General features: G+C 31.3%; 2 protein-coding genes across 4 annotated transcripts in view; one reads left to right on the top strand and one right to left on the bottom strand.

The window, feature by feature from the left end:
- Positions 1–218: 218 nt before the first annotated feature.
- On the bottom strand, positions 219–9,142 carry LOC134708344 (uncharacterized). The gene is made up of 3 exons (XM_063568801.1): positions 9,033–9,142; positions 2,976–3,097; positions 219–483 (listed from the first exon to the last, which is right to left on the bottom strand). Exons 1-3 carry the CDS (start codon positions 9,045–9,047, stop codon positions 387–389), a joined length of 234 nt encoding a protein of 77 aa, XP_063424871.1. The 5' UTR covers positions 9,048–9,142; the 3' UTR covers positions 219–386.
- A 2,294-nt stretch (positions 9,143–11,436) lies between these two features.
- LOC134708343 (ATP-binding cassette sub-family F member 1-like) overlaps positions 11,437–22,192 on the top strand; it is a 34,181-nt gene continuing 23,425 nt past the window's right edge. For 2 of the 3 annotated variants that reach the window (XM_063568797.1, XM_063568799.1), the window contains exons 1-10: positions 11,437–11,693; positions 13,278–13,361; positions 13,768–13,906; positions 14,710–14,765; positions 15,236–15,352; positions 16,097–16,197; positions 17,089–17,174; positions 18,952–19,091; positions 21,106–21,254; positions 21,512–21,595. In XM_063568797.1, coding sequence (XP_063424867.1) covers positions 11,559–11,693; positions 13,278–13,361; positions 13,768–13,906; positions 14,710–14,765; positions 15,236–15,352; positions 16,097–16,197; positions 17,089–17,174; positions 18,952–19,091; positions 21,106–21,254; positions 21,512–21,595 — 1,091 coding nt within the window. In that variant the 5' untranslated portion in view covers positions 11,437–11,558. Of the gene's footprint in view, positions 11,694–13,277; positions 13,362–13,767; positions 13,907–13,968; positions 13,975–14,707; positions 14,766–15,235; positions 15,353–16,096; positions 16,198–17,088; positions 17,175–18,951; positions 19,092–21,105; positions 21,255–21,511; positions 21,596–22,192 lie in introns of those variants that run through there. The other variant, XM_063568800.1, reaches the window with a different exon arrangement.

Here is a 22,192-nt window from a genome sequence, read left to right as displayed (position 1 = left end):
TGACCACATCAGTGGCAGTAATCGGCAGATGCTTTATTGGTCAATTGTTTCCAATGAATCATGACAGTTGTCCAAGTCTGGACTTAATTTAATGGAAAATATGTCTTTGTTTTGAATTCGTCATAAAATTCCTTGCTTCACATTAGTTAGCTAAAACTATACCCCCTCTTTAGCCAGAATTCTGAATTCATTTTGAAATGCAACAAATAAAAAACAGCAACAGTGAATCATATTTAATATTTACAAAACAATACTACATTGTGTTACAAAACACACACTGTAAGACTACAATATTATACGCCTGTTTAACTAAATGCATCTCTTTTTTTTCAATTTTGGCTCAGCATTCATTCACAAAATATGTTGTTTGTTTCTATGGTGATCCGTCACAACACTGGTGTTTGAGTATTTTTAGATACCACATGTTCCTGGAAATGTTTGGTACAATACAATATTCCATGTGCTTGTTTATAATTGTTCAAACTGCAAGTAAAGAAAAACAAAGTTGAAAACGTTCCAATACAATATGCCATGTGCTTGTTTATAATTTGTTCAAACTGTAAGTATAAAAAAAGAGAAGTTGAAAAGATTCCCAATAACGATTACGCAGTTGACGTAAGCTTCTAAAGCTCAGGCTAGCCTCATGTGTACAGGATTTAGATTTTTTGAACGACTATTATTGTTTTTATATTGTTATACAACATTCTAAAAGGCTAGATAGTAATGGACCTCTGTGAATAAAAAGTAAAAATAACAAAAATACCGAACTCAAAGAAACTTCAAAACGGAAAGTCCCTTACCAAATTGCAAAATTAAAAGCTAACACAAATCATACAAATAGTGTCCAACGCTTTTGTAATTCATGAAAATATTCGAATTCTGATTTCTTGTATCTAACTCTAAACTATTAACTGTATAGACTATGCATTCAAAGCGTACTCAAATGAATAGTTTTCATAAAGGTAAGATATAAAACGAACATTTGTATGTATAAATTAAAGTTCATAAAAGATTTGTTGTTGTTTTGGAGATGAGACCATACTTTGGTGTTTACCAAATGTTGCGACTCGCATAAATTCAGACGTCTTAATTTAACATCTTATACACGTCACTTAGGCAAGGGTGTATAGTATACTAGTATATATTTGTTTAGGGGCCAGCTAAAGGACGCTTCCGGGTGCGGGAATTTCTCGTTACATTGAAGACCTGTTGGTGACCTTCTGCTGTTGTTTTCTCTATATATGGTCGGGTTGTTGTCTCTTTGATACATTCCCCATTTCCATTCTTAATTTTACATTACAGATCAGATATTGGCCCATCATTTTGAAAAAGTAGTGACACTGCCCCCTTTATCCTTGAGTTTAGATTAACCATAAATAAAGCTCCATAAATCCGCCTCTAAAGATCTTTCTTTACTCTTAATTTTTGCTTATAATAGTAGTATAGGTAATAACTATCTATGTTTGTTTCAATAAATTTCATTACTTTTAAGATATGGGATTTTCTTTAAATAGCGTATTGCCTTTTGATGTTAATATTTTGAAATACAAAAGATGCATGCTTAGTATAGTATATCTTTCATATCAATGCCTTTCGTTATCAGCATAATACAATGAAAAGATACCTGAAAAATGTGTGACAATAATTTTTAGAAAATGATGACGAGCCAATTCTGTCATTTACATGCTTATCGTGGTTATTTCTGTGATAAAGAAGTTACTAATCTAGTGCATTACACAAAGTGAATTGTTAATGCAACATATTAAAAAACGATAATGGAATGTATAATTATAACGTAGTCAGTAAGTCAATGCCATGATGAAAATGTTTGGCTTACTGACCAGAAAAAATAGCCTCTTGCTATTCTATAATATCAGATTATTACATGGCATTTTTCATATCGCATGTATTATCAGCTCTTAGGTTCAATATCAGTCCAAGAGCTGCATGGATCGAGGGGTGATATATTGACCGAGGGCTTTTAATACATGCGATATGAAAAATTACATGTTATGATCTTTTTATCATATGCTTCAACAATGGAGAAAAATTTACGTTAATTTAATGCTTTTATCATACATTCATTAAAAATCATATGTTATTTAGTCTAAGTATATGATAATAGTAAGTTATTCATGCAGGTTATTCTTCTGCTCGATCTGTGTGTGCTTTCTGTATTTTTTCTTTCCAGGTTATTCTAATGTTGCCCTTTTTATGCGTTATAATTCGGAATACAATCTTTCAGTGTGATAGAGAAGCGATCACAATTTCTTATCCGTAGAACTCAAAAATCCTAATGAACAAATGATGTATCTATAAATATACTGTATAGTATAGTATCAGTCCAACATCCATGCACAAGAAAGTGAAAATTTCATATCTTCTCTCAATTATAAAATGGTTAAGTAGTGCTATAAATCTGTCATTTCAAACTGATAAGGCGACTGATATTATTACAACAAACAGATGTTTAAAACACAAAATTGTTAAACTTTTAAAGTTTAGGGAAAATGCACAGGCACTTATGGGGTTGACCCTCCCCCATTTTTCCTAATTTTTGGTGTTTAATTAATCTTTTTTTTGGAATTGTTCTTGATGTTATTTATCCTGACTTTTAAGATTAATTTGAAAACCCAATTATTTTTAAATATGTTTTTTTTTTAATATTTTGATCTTGCAATTTATTGAAAAAATTAAATTTTGTAAAAAAATCAAAATCACATATATATAAGAAAAAAAAGATACATTTCTTGATTGGTATTGTGTATTTATTTTAATCTCTTCTTGTAATTGTCACCTATGAATTGAGAAAGAAACCATGTGGCATCTGTGAACTAACATAATATAATTGATGTGACAGTTTAATTTGAAAATATTGTGTTTTCTAAGTGGTGCAGGAGATAAGTTCACTTTTTATTCAACATCATTTTGATGCAAATTCTTGGGCTTAGTTTGAAGACTGGTATGTGACTTACTTTAAAGACATTTTACAATCGCTGCACTTAAAACATAATTTATGAAATGGTTTATTTCCAGCTTCAATTCTTTCTGCTGCATACACCGACTTCTGGCATATCTCACACTTCTCGGCTCCACCCTGAAAAGATAACGTAAAACAGATGCGTCATACCAAAGCATTTGTTTTTAAATGTTCGTATGCATGTAATTCATTGGGAATGTGTAAATAGCAAAACCAGAAACTAAGAAACCAGAAATCAGAAACAAGAAACAAGAAACAAGAAATTAAAAATTATCTAATATTGAATATGTTTCTAATAACTAATTATAATTGACCTGATATAAATACACATGTATAACTGATAAGAACTCTGATCTTTATGCACCTGCTGTAGCTGAAAACCTTATCAATTGTAATAAAACTTAATTATATACAAAAAAGTGTCAGTTCAGTGTTGGATTTTTAATTGTGTTGAAAGGTTGACATTGTTTATAGATGTTTTAATCGTGTGTTTACTTTATAGTAAAGGGTTGCTGATGTAAAACAATTATAAAGTGTCAGTTCAGTGTTAGACCACAAACATAACTTGGTACAGATTTTTATTTGTGTTGAAAGGTTGACATTTTTTATAGATCTTTTAAAAGTGTGTTTACTATAGTAAAGGGTTGCTGATGTAAAACAATTATAAAGTTTAAGAAAATATCACCTCTGAATTTGATTTATGATTTCCTTTCTTTCCTTTTTTCATTGTTTTAATAAGTAAATCTCATAATCATCTGTTCAACCAGTCGAACCAAACTTAAAATTTAGGAACTATGTCTAAAAAAGTTTTCCTGAAGAAGACCTATGCTGATGCAGTGAAAGGTATGTAGATTTCCATTCTTAATTCTACTACATAAATATTATACATTTTTACCCCAAGAAAATAACTAATCTGTTTTTTTGAATCACTACCCTATATTTAAATCAAATAGGCCCAGGACCAATCCAGTATCCTTCGAAATTAATTTCATTTACAAAGTATTATGTGCATAGATTTAGAGTAATTAAGAGCTGGTATACTCAATGTATGACAAATATTTCTTGTTTTGGAATTCATTTTTTCGGCTTTTATTTTTATACTTTTTTAAGAAACACTTGCTTGTAGTATAATTATTGTGTGTGTATTTTTAGAAAAGAAACATAGAGCCGGGACTGTGTTCTTAATACTATAAGAGTTGTTTCTGTTATGGCCATGTAGATCTAAGCCTATCCTCATCAGGTATCCCTGGCCTAAACATTTTTGTTTTGTAATATTAAGAATGGTTCGAATGGTGCAAATGTATCCCCTTGAATCAACAGACTGTTTATTCTTTTTTTACTCATTTTTACATAGAAACTATGAACAGTGTAACTGATTTTTTTTTCCAATTTCACTTGTGGTATTCTGATCACTATTTATCTAAATGATTAAATAACATGACACAATTTGTACTCAAAATGCCACTTGAAAGATATGTTTACAGCCAGAATATAAAACAATATTAAAACATCTATAATCAATGTCATCCTTTCAATGTAACAAGTTAAGTATGCAGTCCAACACTGAACTGACACTTTTTTGTATATAAGTTTTGTTTCATCTGATAAGGTTTTCAGCTACATAGAAAAAAAAAAAAAAGAACAGTCCTTATCAGTTTAATATAAATGTGTAATTATATTATATCAATTATATTTAGTTATTAAAAAAATAATATTCAACATTACATATTTTTTATATTTTTTGTTTCTTGTTTCTGGTTTCTGGTTTCTGATTTCTGGTTTCTTGGTTTCTGGTTTTGCTATTTACACATTCCCTAATTCATTATAGAAAAAAAAGTTATTGTACCTAAGTAACAAAAATTTAAGGTAATAAATAACTAGCAAAAGTGTGACAAAAGGGAGTTTAATTTATATCTTTATTTGCAAAACAGAAAACAAGCATTTTTTGTCATGGCAAATACATATACAAAACAAACCTCGAGAAACAAACACGAGAAAAAGTCGACAATTATAATTATATACATGCTATAAACAGTTATTGGTCTCCTTTTCTCAGTTCTAATGACTCTTTGGTAAAAAAAAACCAAAAACACTTTTTTTTATATATCATTTGGTGTTGATGGATGAAGTATAATCACGAGTTTATCAGTTAAGTTTACGTGTATTAAAATTGACATATTTTTCTATATAGATATAAGAAGATGTGGTGTGAGTGCCAATGAGACAACTCTCCATCAAAATAACAATTTAAAAAGTAAACCATTATAGGTTAAAGTACGGCCTTCAACACGGAGCCTTGGCTCACACCGAACAACAAGCTATAAAGGGCCCCAAAATTACTAGTATAAAACCATTCAAACGGGAAAACCAACGGTCTAATCTATATAAACAAAACGAGAAACGAGAAACACGTATATATTACATAAACAAACGACAACTAATGTACATCAGATTCTTGGACAGGTGCAAACATTTGCAGCGGGATTAAACGTTTAAATGGATCCAAACCTTCTCCCTTTTTCTGAAACAATAGCATAACATCACAACATAGAAAAACATACGATAAAATATCAATTGGCAGACTTAACTCAATCAAAAAACGTATGATTACACAATGAACGAATAAACTTGATCTGCGATATCTGAATACAAATGCACAGTTAATTAAATATTAGAGACAACCATTCATGACCAAAAAGCTAACGTACAAATTCAAACAAAGCCATGGCAGGACATCACTGAGAAATATTTAACCAATCAAAATTCACTTTCGAAAAAAACCGTTTTTAAAAAAATGATTATAATCTTGAAGTTTATACAAATGGAGCCGTAGGAATAAGTGACAAATTGAAGATATTACAAATAATCAAAGCTGATGTACAGACAAGATCCATATAAATAAAACAAATAACAAAAAAGCATTATAAACAGTATCAACAGGTCGAATTAACAAGAAAATACGATTTGAGAGTACTCGCAGTTACTGACAACTAGTTTTAAAAGCCAAAACCAATTAATAAAAAAAAAAAAAACATGCATCAGAGACTAAAATCAACTAAAACACATCCCGGGGATTTAGTATTTTAACGTCATTAATTAATAGTCAAAGAAGACTGACGTGTGCAATGCCAAAAATAAATGTATCGACAGGTAGTAGGAAAGTGAAGAGCGACTTCTATAGAAATAAAAGTTAACGTGTCTGTGTCTCTATATAAATGGTTCATAAAAGGTATTGGATTACTTACATACACATATAAATGTTTTTCGGAAAAATTTATTTTTTGTTAACCAAAGACATGAGAAATGAAATGGACATTCAACACTATTAAGATACCGTCATGACCGTAGAGAAACTGATAAAAGGACGACGAACAAAAGATAAATGTGCAAATCTAGTGAACTCAACCAAGAACTAGGGGGGGGGTCTCTTAATAGATCGTGTTATATTTAAGGAAAATACCGGTAGACTTTTTTTCAGAACCCAATTCCTGTTTGTAGGTTACATAATCCATAAATAGAATGAAAATTGATATCTCCAGATCTGTAAACTCTGTTTTAAAGTTAAAATTTTACCTTGGTTTTGATTAATTACTGTATGGTAGAATTGAGTATTCAGTGCGCATTTGCACGATATTATATAAAAAAAAAGTATACTATATATACATATAGATAGTTCTAGTAGTTCTAAAACTGAATTGTAAACAGGTATTAATCAACATGCGGGGGATGTATTTCCATAGAAACCATTTAATCTGTCAAAAGTTCATTTACAGTCTGTTATTGTGCTGTTACATCGAAATTCCAAACAAATGTAGAAATAGCAATTAGTTGTATATTTGTTTGCACTTTGACGTACACTAAACAAGAGGTTCGTTAGGGTTTTCCACTAGACAATGCATTTAGTATTCAGTATCAATGGCTACCTTCTCTTAAAAATGAAGGAAATCAAATATAGTTAACCATATCAACAAGATGAATGTATATACAAATCCTGTCAACCGTCCCTGGCTGATGAACAATGTATATTTGGGCAATATTTTTTTTTTTATTAATTGATTGATTAATTGATTATTGGTATTTGAATCCACTTTATGCACACTTAGCTTAATCATGTAGCTACATTTTTATACTATTTCAGTCCTGTCATCACAATTTTTTCTGCATACATTTTTTTCACTTTTCAGACAATCACCCAAATTAAGATGTTTGTTTAAATAAAACGACGACGTCCTTAAGATCATTGACTTCATTTAGTGAAACTTCAACTATTCTATATAATATTAGACATTTATGCATATATTGTATACAAGATTCAATCTCTTAATAGAAACACAGGGGTATGGGGTATCCGTCCATGATACAAAATCAGTACATGAACAGCAAAAACACACAAAAAGCAATCAAACAGTACTTTAATTTCGATTTTTCATCTTAAATTCACAGTGACCTTCAACACGGAGCAAAAACCCTCACCTCACTACAGGATCAAGCACCAGTTTGAGCAAGATTCGTTACTAGTAGTTAAGGGGTTATAATTGTTAAACAACAACTTCCTTCAATATATGAATTAACATTTTTTGTGTTCTTTTTAATTTTTGATGGACCCCTGCGCCCTAGTGGACGGATGATTATAAAAATAAACCTACACATCTTGTTAACAACATAAATTGTGGTCACACGGATGAGCCTGTATAGAGCCTCGGTTGACACGGTTGATGGGGAGTAATAATGCCCTGAAAGAATGTATAGATGAATGTGAATGGGAAATCAATGTCGTCTTTATATTGCAAACAAAATTTGTTTTCAGTGATTCATTACTTTGAAATTCTCACCTGTATATCATTTTGAAAATGTATGCAAAGGTGCACTATTATGCAATATCTTATTTACATGTCTGTATTAACGCTGCACCGGTCCATAGAGTACACAGGCTAGGTCACAGATGCAATGATTTAAACACTTACTTTGTGTAAGGATTAATACATGGTAGTTCGATTTTTCTTTGTAGAAACACAAAATAGAGGACGGCATTCAGAATCATTCTTGAAAAGATTTATACATGCACAACAATCAGTGTATTGTAATTTTGGAATTTTCGGTCGTGACTGCTAAGTGCAGTACATGTTTTAATTAAAATACCAGCCACTTTTAACTAATTAAAATCTACAATTATTTATTCTCAATTAATAAATTCATGATGTTAATGTGCTGTAAATAAAAACAAATAATAGCACGTGATGTTTACTGATAAACAGGCAATTAGAGACCGAGTTAGAGACATACATAAAATTCCAAGTTTTATTTACTTGGAGAACGAAATATGAGGACTCTTACGGTATTTCCAAACATATTTATCTCAAATAATTGGGTGTAGATTAGAACAAAAATCTTTTATATCTATTTTCGTGTAGAAAACTTGTAAAACATTAATTGCCATGTTCAATTTAAGAAGTTTTACCACTACCGATCTCAAAAGTACCGAATACCATTTTCAGATGATTTCGGTAAATTTACCAGTTATGCATAGTCTCCTTTGAGTGATAGTTTAAATAATTTCTTTGTTTTGGACTAAAGACTAACCCATTGCATGGTATATTAGTTTCTTATTCTCTTCGGAAGTTCCTTACACATATAATAATCCATAGGATAGACAAATAATGCAAACATAAACTGAATTTCATATTTTATATTACAAAATCAATATTTACTTTTTACTTAATAATACGATATGTATAAATGGCCACATCTTTCTAAGTTTAAAATCGTGATCATGACATAAGTATTTTACATATTATTGTACATGTTATATGTAAAGTTATAAACCCAACAGGATGCCTTCCGCATATTTAAGAAGAATGTTGATTTCAATAAAGATAATTATTAATATAAATCCCGAGATATAAATCCACTTCAATATTTTACATATAGATATTTCCGCCTTTGTTAGACTTATATCTACATTTATAAATACATCACAACATTCCGATAGTAAACATGTTTTGAAAAGGTAACTAATTTTTTTTTCTCAAAAAATCGAAATCGTAATACTCACAAATTTTGGAGGCATCTTCGTAGGACGGATGCTTGAACTTTTAGTGATGTAAAAGTTTGCACACGTCAGAAGCTAGAAAACATTTTGCACACGGTGCGCTGGTAATATGTTATTTTGCTTATAAAAAGGGGGTATGTGTTAGCTAATAGACTGGCTAAATTAAAAAAATCAGAACCTCTCGGACTTCTGTAAAAATGCGGTCGATTTTAAAGTAAAATTTACTAGGTTTAAGGCTCTTTTGTTATTTAGTAAGCAGAATATGTCTTATATTTTTCATAATGATGTTTAATATTGTAACAGACACGATCAAATTGGTTACAGGATTCTACCGGACCGAGTACCGGACAAATTAGTTTAGTCTTGCTTTTTAGTTCATGACTTACAAAGCTGTTGTGTCATGTGTACTATTGTTTGTCTTTTTGATTTTTAGCCATGGCTTTGCCGGCCAGTTTTTTTTCGATTTATGAGTTTATGACTATCCCTCTGGTATCTCTCGCCCCTCTTACAAATCCTTTACCATCCACTCATAACACCGTGGTATTGCTTTACAAAATCTTAGGAACATGAATTTATGAGTAAGATATTAAATTGGACACGGTCAGCTCTTTTCGTAGGATCCTGTAAAACAATAATGAAGCATGCAGTTTTTGAAAGAACATATTTTCAATGCTGAAAGCTGGAAACTACGATAACGACCAACTTATAGTTATTTTTGAATAAATACTGATCTTAATATCATCATTAGAAGAGAAAGGTGACGTCCATGCAGAGAAAAACGAACACGGTCATTTCGGGACCTTTTGTAGACCTTGATGTGGTATGGGTTTTGCTCACTATTGAAGACCCTACGATGACAATATATAGTTCACAGTGCTTTTTATTCGTTTGGTCTCTGGTGGAGAGTTGCCTCATTTGCAACCATACCAAATATTCTTACTTCTATATCAAGTTCAGTAAGGTATTTATTAATAATGATGCAATTACTGATGTTATTTAAATCAGGCTCCATAAACATTTCAATTTATCAAAAAATGTTGAAAATGTGCTTTGAAATAGTAATATAGCAATAAATTAAAATAATCCTTCAAATCATCTTACTGATAAAAAAAACTTTCAGTCAGTAAGTATAAATATCCCAATGTCTTGAAGAAGAAAAAAGGCTTCAACTCGTTCTCACTGCCCGCAAATTATCGCCTATATATCAGGCCGACCATTTAATAAGCTGGTCTGCCATTCCATCTAAGCGGCTTTGCAACGAAAAGTGTAGAACAGGGTCCAGTTAAACTATTTCACTGTTGTTGTCAAAAGGAGCACGGTTTCAAGTTATTTCGGAACAAACTAATTTCCCCCTTTTTTGTCTTGGACTACTATACCATAACAGCATGGCAATATTATGTCCAAGCTTTCGGTTATAAGAGGCAAGTTTTTTGATAACATACAGGAACACGATTGTTTAATCGATGATAATTCGTATACGTTATTTTCAATTGAATATATGTTAAGTTTAGTTTAAACTAGAATGGATATAATTATCATGGCTCTGAATACCGTAAAAATTGAAATGAATTTTCATGTGGATGTTAACCCGAGCAAAGAAAGAATTATATTTACTGATCTTTACTGTATTTGTATTGTCTGCTATGCAAGATTTTACATATTTTGAAATCGGTTACAGAAAAACTTATAATTTACACTATCATGAATGGCTTTAGGTATACCTATTATTTAGCAATACTATCTTATCACAAGTCATGATACAAACATACACTTTTTGCTTGATAATTATTAATCTATATGAGCATTTCTTATTTTTACGATCATCATTTAACTCGTCATAGATACCAGGACTATTTAGTATATACGCCAGACGCGCGTTTCGTCTAAAAAAAAACGCTCATTAGTGACGCTCGAATCCAAAAAAGTTTAAAATGTCAAATAAATTACGAAGTTGAAGGGGGACCAAAATTCCTAAAAGTTCAGCTATTGACTTTGATAAACATTTACACCAACGAAAAAAGGGGGGTTGTTCATGTAAATAATAACATGTAGTATTAAACAAAATAAAAGCGAAAACTATTTTTCATTTTAAAGTGGTATAATATTCATAAAAAGTATTAAAATGGTCTACGGACGGTAGTACCGTGACAGTCCTACACTAAATCCGTGACTTATAGGAGTGAGTTCCTGTATCTAATTCAAAGAAGAAGAAGAATGTATACAGAACTGATGTTTGATGATCATGTAAACCCGACCTTAAAAAATAAAAAATGCATTCGACTTGGGTTTTTTTTTTCTTTCTTTCTTTCACCAGAGACATATAATACAAATATGTCTCTGCTTTCACGGTGACTTTTCCTCTATCTAGACCTTCCAATTGCGGATTAGTATCGGAGTTTGTATCGGAGTTTAACACGTCACACATGCTTCTTCCGGTTAAAAAAGATTGAGCAATCTGGAAAACTTAGAAGTTTAATCGCACAATTAGTTAAAACAACGGTATATCTATTTGATTTGACAATATAAATCATGCCTAAAAAGGATAGGGGCAAAAAAAAGAAGAGTGACTTGGACGAAGAAGACGGGGATTCAAAATTAGAAGAGAGAATGGCCGGTTTGGAAATGGACGAATCAGACGAAAAACCAAAGAAAAAGAAAGAAAAGGTGAAAAGAGAGCTTTATATCATACTCATTTGCTTTTCATCATGTCTTCATTATCATAGTGATATGTCTAAGTGAATTTGTCATTTTATATGACATGTATGAAGCAGAAGACTGAGATGTTACGTACATTGTACCTCAGGATTCTGTCTGTTAAAAACAGGGTACATTTTCCATTGTCCAAGTTGTTGAGGGACCTGCAATAGCCTGCATAACCCTTGTCCGTGGCTCCATGATGAAAAATAATATGGTTCTTAAAGAAAAGGAATCTTTCTGTCTCAAACCAAACGGCCACAAATCTCTCTGCCATATTGATTTACGGTGCAGTCCGGTGTATCCGCGCACCTAAGACATATGACTTCACTTCATTCAACTGATATAACCAATAATTGGATAATATTGTGTTAACACATTCATAACATACTTTTATTTCATAAAATCTTCTGTTTGTATGCTTTTACTCTCAAGATTTTGTGTAATGTGTTTCCAAAATTAGGGAAACCCCTGTTCTGAGAGTTCCTCCAATGTCCGGTGATTTCGCGCATGCCTTCCAAAAATAGCTTATTATGAATAATGGAAAGATTTTTTACTACGAAATAAAGCTGAATTTGAACCAAGCACACTGCCAAGGATGCAGAGCAAAAAATATTTCAATCTGATTTAAATGTGACTAAAATAAAACAAATTTTATCTGATGATGTAATTTTTTTAATGGAAATTGGCCAAATATTGTAAATCACAGGATTACAGTTATTATTGAACTCTTGAACTTATCAATTTTATTCTTATTCATCCCTTCGGAAGGCTAAAACAATAACAAGAACGATTTTATTAGTGCTACTGTTTTGATATGACGAAATCAGCTAATGCGCGGTATCAACGGCCGCGCGGACACCGGGTACTCCACTGTATCCCAAGTCTGTTTGACTCTGATCCATACTAAATGGTGAATAGTTAATATAAAAAGTAGGAACTGGCTACAGTGACTACACTTGACTACAGAAAGTAACAATAGTAAATAATAATTGTTACTTTTGAGACTTAATTGCTTAACACTATTTCTTGACAGGGGAGATATTTCATATGGAAATTGCAGGCATCAATGATTATTTTGATATTGCTTTTGGGTAAAGTTTACATGTAATCAAACCCCTATAGTTCCAACTAGTTAGAGATAACTGACATCCAATGGCTGTTTCATTGTTTATGGATTCGACTCATGACATTGGATCCATACACATCAGGCCTCAATATATGTTCATATAAAAAAGAAGATGTGGTATGATTGCCAATGAGACAACTATCCACAAGAGACCAAAATGACTTAGACATTTACAACTATACGTCACCGTACGGCCTTCAACAATGAGCAAAGCCCATACTGCATAATCAGCTATTAAAGGCCCCAATATGACAATGTAAAACAATCTAAATGAGAAAACTAATGGCCTTATCTGTATAAAAAAATAAACGCAAACCAAATATGTAACACATAAAAAATTGACAGCCATGTTTGTAATCAATGGTGTGTAGAATTGATGTACATTGTCTACCATATATGATATTAAAATTCGAGATTGTTTACAGGGCAAATCGTCCAAGTTAAAGAAGTTAGCAGAATTGATGGCAGAAGAAGAAAATGAGGAAGATAATGAGGAAGAAACAGAAGAGGTAGTATCATCATAATTTTTTATCAGGAATCAAATTGTAGAATTATAAAATTGGATCACCTGCAGGCAACTCTTGGCTAAGATGGCATTACAAAACAGTCTGTCAATGGGAAGAGCTCCAAAATGACATTCTTTTTTATGACAACATTTTGCAAAAGAGTTGTTGATACTTACAGTAGTTTTAGTTATACAGATGTTACAAACAAGAATTGCGGATATTTTTGTGGATACCCAATTTTTTGTGGATTGTCGAAAAATTCCCCTTTTGAGGATATCTACATGTATTTTGTTGTTTTTGCTAAGTGCAAACATTCCTTTAGAAAATTTTTAATCTTGTTGACATTTAAATTTGTGGTTTGTTGTCATGTTGTAAATTTAAACATGTTTGTTTCTTTGTTTAAATTTAGATTCAGTTTGTGACTGTCAAAAAAGAAAAAAGAACGTCGTCAAAGAAAACCTCCCCAGTAGAGGTTGACAGGGATGCAGCTTACTTAAGGGAACAGAATGAAGAAGAAAATGGAGAGGAAGAAGAGGGGGATACTAAAGGTAAAGGAGTAGGGGCATTAAGGGGGATACTAAGGGTAAAGGAGTAGGGGCATGAAGGGGGATACTAAGTGTAAAGGAGTAGGGGCATTAAGGGTTTAACAACTACTTCAAATTGACACAAAAAAATGTTCGGAACTGATTGAGGTGAAGAAAAAGGAAATAAATACATAATCTTTGTTATCTGATGACGTCACAATTACGTCATTATTTTAAATGGTGAAAAAACCCCAGAATTTATGCCGTTTATCATGGCTAGTTCCATTGTGGAAACATCCTGCGCAGCCAAGAAACAACAAAACAATTTAAGAGAATCTTTACTATAACTATTGGCATCATCTGACAAAGTCTTATTAAAATTCAACGTATTAGCATTTTATGTTTGAAATATCTTGAATATGAACAGTTTTGTGGTATCCTTGATGACAGTCACATTTCTTTATTGCATCACAAGATTTTGTGAGGTAGATGACCTTAAAACAATTGTATTGACATTTGATGTCCAAATGTAGGCAGATCAGACATATTTTGACATTATTTACTGACTTCTTTAGTTGGGGATTAATTGTAATTATCACATTCCAATGGTATAATGTTTTAAACCCTTCGCCCATATGGGGTAAAGTGCTTTTTGATATAGTAAAGTATTTTTAAAATATGCTTCACTAGAAGAAAAAAATGATACAGAAAAAATGTAATTTTTTGTTACCTTTCTTTTTATTGGCAGGCACAATTAATGTTTATACTACAACAATGCTAATTAGGAACATTTTTTATGATGTCTTTATGTTACATTTGTATTTCAGAGGAAGAAGCAAAACCAAAGTTAAGCAAGAAAGAAATGAAGAAATTGAAGAAAAAGGTAATAGAATATCATTATTTTACCATAAAAAATGAACTCTTGGAGATTCTTTGATATGCTGAATTTAAGAATTGATTCGAATTTGAGATAGTTGGCCTAAAAAGGTAAATGTCCATTCTCAAATTTGTAAGGCCCTATACCACATTCATTCTGTGTCAAATATTAAAGCACAATCTAAATTCAGAGATGTTTCAAGCTAGTTCAATCTCTGTGGTCCTATCAAGCTGCACTGAATGATTGGAATTTTAATGGTATCTTTTGAAGCACTAAACAAAGATTAATTTTAATTTTTCATTAATTTCACTTTTACTGAGGTTGCTGAAAAAAAAAGTTTTTTAAAACATGTTAAAGAAAAGATGTTATTTCTACTGTTGAGGGGAAAGTTAGATGTGGTGACATATATCAAGGATCCAATATACATTTATAAATAAGGTTTCATGTATTGTAATACAAGAAAAAAATAATTTCAGATGGAATTTGAAGACCAGTTGAAAAGCTTAGGCTCAGAATCAACCCTTAATTTTACCGTGTCCCAAGCAGAAAAGTCATCTAAATCAGCAGTTCTGGAAAATCAACTCGATATTAAGGTAAGTAGGAAGATTGGAATGGCAGAGAAGAAGAGATTTTCTGGCAGCAAAAATATCAGTATAAATATAAGTAAAATAGAGAATATACTATGATCATATTCTTTCTAAGTCACATAGTTATGTGCAAATTTAAGATACTGTTTTATTTCAACCATAAATAAATTAGGGTTCATAGGAAGATTCTGATTTTTGATAAAATTAATTTGTCAGTTTTTATGGTTTTCACAATAACAAAGAGTTGTCTTCCTTAGTTGACTATAAAAATGATATTTCTCTGTTTTCAGGGTGATACCCTTCATCTAATTAAAAAATATCATAGAAATATTACAATGGCAAATCTACAGGTTCAAGTGCAAATAAGCATTGATATCTCAGCATTTGTCAGAATACACGGAGAAGTTGTCTCAGAGAGCAGAAAAAACAGTTTAAATCATTTCCAGTTGAAAATTATTCTATGTGTAGATACATTTATGCATGGTAGTTGGACGGAAATTTGCTTCAAATTTCCTGTACCGCTTTGCTGGTTTGTTCCTAAAATCATCAGCTTGTTTCCAATCAAATTATTTCTTTCCATCGGCATGAGTAATTAAATGTGATAAAAATTGCACAATAGGCAAGTTACTTTTCGGTAAAACTGATGGAAGATGAAAATTATAGAGGGATTTTAGAAAAGGAATCTTAATAAAAGATGTGAGTTTTGCTGTAAAATGATATTCTAACTCATTCATATTTTACATGTTTCAGGTTGAAAACTTTTCAATATCAGCCATGGGAAAAGACCTATTTGTCAATGCCAATCTTTTCATCACAGCTGGGAGACGCTATGGTTTGGTAGGACCAAATGGGTAAGTTTATGGAAAAATTAAATTGAACAAAATAAGGTGTACCAAAAAAAATTTCCAGGATTTATATCTTGAATAGAGATGTGTTCTTTGACATTGTATTTGTGGAAAAGTTCTTTCTGCTTCAATCATGAAAAATAATTCTTAAAATATATCCCCATTTAAAGTAATTGAGTATGATTTAAAAATAACCTGATGGTCTCAACTGACGAAAACTAAAAAAATCTTAAACTTAAAACAATTTAAAATCTCCTTTGCTTTAAAGGGTTGATTGGGATGTACATTTATTGTCATCCCACGACTTTTTGGGTCCAGAAGTGAAACCCATGATTGGTATCCGTTTTGCTAAGACCTTGTATTAAAAATGAATCATAACAAAACAGACTTTTGGCTGCATTTACACTAAGACTACCTTCAAAACCAATTAGATTCTAGATAAACATTCAAATTATAACCAAGTTTTTTCGTTTTTTTTTAAATTCTTTAATTCAATGAATCCCATTATGAAGTCCCTTTATTTTGCAGACTTGAGAGAAAAAACGTTTCAATTTTTTACTTCTTAGCAGTGGTTTGATTAATCTGATTGAAACACAATACTGTGACCATGCTGTGTTTTCAAGGAACTGAAAACACTGTTACTACTCTTAGTTTTACAGACCTTTTTTGGCACTTTCATTTTTTCATGATAACCTTGAAAAAATTTGCAGCAGAAATGTTGTTGTCAGACTGATAAATAAACAGATCCTTGTAAGCCAGGTCATGGTTTATAATTCTTTGATAAACACAAAGAAACACCATCCCTATGGCATGACAACTTTCATGGTGCAGAAAAGATATTCTTATAAAAGAGAAATCCCTATATGCTATTCATAAGAATTTTATAACTTTTTTCAGTCATGGAAAGACAACTCTGCTGAGACACATGGCAAACAGAGCTCTAACTATACCTGCAAACATTGACTTGCTTTACTGTGAACAAGGTAAAACATTGATTTACTGTACTGTGAACAAGGTAAAATTATGATTTACTGTACTGTGAACAAGGTAAACATTGATTTGTTGTACTTTGAACAAGGTAAAACATTGATTTGTTGTACTGTGAACAAGGTAAAACATTGATTTGTTGTACTGTGAACAAGGTAAAACTTTGATTTGCTGTACTGTGAACAAGGTAAAACATTGATTTGTTATACTGTGAAAAAAGGTAAAACTTTGATTGGCTGTACTGTGAACAAGGTAAAACATTAATTTACTGTACTGTGAACAAGGTAAAACAGTGATATGCTGAACTGGGAACACGGTAAAACTTTGAACAAGGTAAAACATTGATTTACTGTACTGTGAACAAGGTAAAACATTGATTTGTTGTACTGTGAACAAGGTAAAACATTGATTTGCTGTACTGTGAACAAGGTAAAACATTGATTTACTGTACTGTGAACAAGGTAAAATTATGATTTACTGTACTGTGAACAAGGTAAACATTGATTTGTTGTACTTTGAACAAGGTAAAACATTGATTTGTTGTACTGTGAACAAGGTAAAACATTGATTTACTGTACTGTGAACAAGGTAAAACATTGATTTGTTGTACTGTGAACAAGGTAAAACTTTGATTTGCTGTACTGTGAACAAGGTAAAACATTGATTTGTTATACTGTGAAAAAAGGTAAAACTTTGATTTGCTGTACTGTGAACAAGGTAAAACATTAATTTACTGTACTGTGAACAAGGTAAAACAGTGATATGCTGAACTGGGAACACGGTAAAACTTTGAACAAGGTAAAACATTGATTTGCTGTACTGTGAACAAGGTAAAACATTGATTTACTGTACTGTGAACAAGGTAAAATTATGATTTACTGTACTGTGAACAAGGTAAACATTGATTTGTTGTACTTTGAACAAGGTAAAACATTGATTTGTTGTACTGTGAACAAGGTAAAATATTGATTTGCTGTATTGTGAACAAGGTAAAACATTGATTTGTTGTACTGTGAACAAGGTAAAACATTGATTTGTTGTACTGTGAACAAGGTAAAACATTGATAAGCTGTACTGTGAACAAGGTAAAACATTGATTTGTTGTACTGTGAACAAGGTAAAACATTGATTTGCTGTACTGTAAACAAGGTAAAACATTCAATAAGAAATCCAGAAGACCATGGATAATTATGTGTTCCTGAAAAATATAGATACGTCCTTTTCTAATGAAATAATCTACCATTTAAAATGTTTAAAATCTCTTATTTCCTTATGGGATGGGAGGTTTGCAATAGGTTGCATTTCTGTAAATATTGAAAATGCAATTTCCCATAGCAACTCTTTCTATGGCTAAAACTGTAGCCCTTTTACTATGAAGTTTTGAAAAAAATCTTATCCTAGAATTGAATTCATATGCATTACATTTTTTTTCAAAGGTCTAAATATAGGGCTTATTTTCAACATTTATATGCCCTGAACTTTTAAGAGTTTAAACTAACACTAATTTTCTTAACTACCCCTACCTCGAATGAAGGGTTACCACAGATTTCAATGTAAACAATATGCACATATATATTTAACATTCCCAAGTTATGTCTCTATGAGATGGAACACAGAGAGCATAACTTGGAACCCGTATGTAAACAAAATTAATTTTCTATGAATATTCTAAATCTCCCCAAAAGAGGCGTGGTTTGATAAACAGCTTTATTAACAAAGTGCAACCTATATGATTTTTGGGTCACTATTGCATTTCTTTTTGGTGTATTACAGAGGTCCAGGCTGACGACACAAAGGCTATAACTGCTGTTTTACAGGCAGATAAAAAGAGGACAGCATTATTGGAGGAATTAAAAACTGTCACAGCAGAGGCAGAGAAAGGAAACACCAAAGTTGTGGACAGACTACAAGAGGTTTGTAGATGTCGGCTTAAGGTGGTGGTACCCAACACTAAGACTAAAATTAATTTGGCTCGTTTAATTTTCATAAAATTTTGGCAAAGTATTTACCATGACCATTTGACAAAAATATAAAACTTTCAAAAAATTTGAACCAAGCATTTTATCAGAAAAATTACACTGTTTATATAGCAGTTTGACAAGAACTAATTTTGATCAATGAGAAGCTTAATATTCCCTTAACAACACAACGTCATTAAAACGTTTAGGTGATTTTACAGAGTTATCTCCCTATAGTGTTAGGTACCACCTTAATGTTGAAATCTATTTTCTCATACAATCAGGTAGCAATCACAGTTAGGAAAAAGCTTTTAATTGACACTCATAACTTTTAACCACCAGAGTCTATTCCTTTCTAACAAATAAGACTTTATATTTGTGTTTTGCATGTGTATATTAATGGAAAGAGCATCTTCCATAGATTTGATTTCCAATAGCTATAATGGTGAAATATAATCTCTTTTTGTTGTAACCATGGCAACAATCTGCATTTATTTAATACAAAGTATTGCAAAATGGGGAGGATGAAAATGCCACAAAAGTATGAAAATTTAGTCCAAAGGAGAATTTCAATCCATTAGGGTGATACCTTTCCTGAAACCATAGACATTTATCTATCAAGAGGTAAAAACAAAATTATTTCTACTCGGTTTTCCAATAAAATTGAATTGAAAAGATTGTGGGTGAATTCTTTGTTGAAAAATACTACAATAGATTATGGATCTTTAGGCAATACAGATGTGAAAATACCAACTGTCAGACAGAAAATGTCCTATAAAACATGCTGAAAACAATTTAAATGTACATATAAACGGTTAACCCGACTTGGAAGGCTAAATTCTTCTTCAACTATCTAAAAATCTAATTTTATTTGTACAAACACTTTCATATTTAAAAAATTCACCATGGCCAAAATGTGAAACTAATTTTCTAACTGTATATTGCTACCTATGGTTATGGTTTAGTATTTGTCAAAGATATGGGTCATAATTTGGAGGTATTCTAGGGGGAAATAACTCTTCAAATCAGTAATGTAACTTGTAATAAACAGTTTTATCAATGCCTTTAAAGCATTCATGAAATATAGAATTAAAACTATCTGTGTTACTTAGAATCATAGAATACATTTATTGAAATTGTTGAAACAAACATTATAGTGATTTTATGATTTATGACCCTTATCCTAGCCAGAATTAAAGTTTCATATGATACTGACAAAAAATGGCATATTAAAGGACAAATCAGATCTATTTTGTTCATAGATACAATAACTGATAACTTGCAATAATGAATTTTACTTGAGATATTGTATGATGTAGGCAATATGATTAAAAAGTTTTGTATTAAGGATGTTTGCTCTTCCAAATTTTGGATTTTTTGCCAGATTTTTCGGAATCCTCTGGTTTTATCCTTGTATTGTTATTAAAAAATTTGCCCACTAACCCCTACTTTGCTTTTCATAATTTTATAACATGAAGTTTGAAAAGCCATATTTCAAAGTTTTATAAAATTCTTGTTATTTTTCATAGTTTTTGAAACAGATAAGGTTCCAATGTTAATTAAATGAATAATCTAGAGAGAATTATTTCCCACCAAATTTTCAATGGCTTCTATCTCGAAAACGAGCACACGGACCCTCCATTTTTTCAACTTTTTCAGTTTCTTTATTTTTATACTATCAATTCATAACAGTCTTTTGAAGAGCTTGTTATTTTTTAACAGAGTAGCGAACATCCTTAAATTGTGGTAAAACTGCATTCTAAATCCAGTTTAGGCATTCTTCTATTTATACATATCATATTTTCATCAGTTTTTGGGAAATAGTTTTTTTTAATCATGTTTAAATAAATACAAAGCATGGATCAAAATATTACATAAACAGAATAGCTTTGGTTAAAGTAGGGAACCAATACCATGTTAGCCTTTCTGATTCTACACGTAAAGATTAAGACATTTTTATTTTTATTAGGTCCATGATGAATTAAGAGCTATTGGTGCCGATGCTGCTGAACCTAAAGCAAGGAGAATTTTGGCAGGTCTTGGTTTTACCATTCCTATGATGGAACGGCCCACAAAAAGTTTGTCAGGTGGATGGAGAATGAGAGTCTCATTGGCTAGGTAAATACATGGAATTTTCCATTATTTAATGTGATTATTGAGTTTATTAGGAGTATATGTTTAAAAAAGTCAAAAACTATTAACTTTGACCGAAGCAGAAAATCAAAAATTCTCATTTTACTTGTACAAGCCTTTTAACACTGTCAGACAATTTTTATGCATTTTTAGATACTTTTTTGTAGCTAAAATGTTATTATTATGATATGTTGACTCGCCTAAGATTTGTTTGATGAACCATATTTTATTTTTTACTTTAGGGCATTGTTTCTGGAACCTACATTATTAATGTTGGATGAACCCACAAATCACTTAGATTTGAATGCTGTTATTTGGTTAGACAAGTAAGTACTTAACTTCTACAGTTTTATAAACTCTCTTCTGTACATGAATGAAATTAAAATCAATTATATTCAATCATATTTAAATGTTAATTAGGCTCTGTTAAAATATATTTACATGTGGGTATTTAAATGTTTGAATATTATAACTTGTCCATAACAGTATGAAGATAGATCAGTAGCTCATAGGTAGCCTGATAGGCAGGGTTTCCGCTGGCGGTCGCCATTTTCGCAATTTGCGAAAAAATAATAATTGTGGCGATTAAAATTCGTCCTTGGCGAAAGAATTTGGCGAAAGAAATATATAAAACGATTTAATTTCAGCCATCTTGTTTATTTACTTTTTTCGGGTTTCTCTGACTTTACCAATCAGACAATACTCGGAATTCACCTTGAACTCGTTAAGATTTTGACAGAAAATCAATAATCAGCTGATTGCACTCATAGCTATCGACATCAAAGGACTAATTAATAAAGGTGTTGATTGTTATAATATGACAAAATGATATGATTAAATGGCTTCTGTCACATGTCACAAAAGGGAACTATTAACCACTTTGCGACGCACGTGTTTGAAGCAAAATTTTTATGCTGCCTCTC

Source organism: Mytilus trossulus, chromosome 2 (genome assembly GCF_036588685.1).
Source record: "Mytilus trossulus isolate FHL-02 chromosome 2, PNRI_Mtr1.1.1.hap1, whole genome shotgun sequence".
Classification (NCBI taxonomy): Eukaryota; Metazoa; Mollusca; class Bivalvia; order Mytilida; family Mytilidae; genus Mytilus; species Mytilus trossulus.
This window is presented reverse-complemented; position numbering and strand designations above follow the sequence as displayed.

Coding starts and splice junctions, on each gene's coding strand:
- LOC134708344 (XM_063568801.1), bottom strand. Junction 484..2,975: donor GATTGTAAAATGTCTTTAAA/GTAAGTCACATA, acceptor CTTTACTTGCAG/TTTGAACAATTATAAACAAG.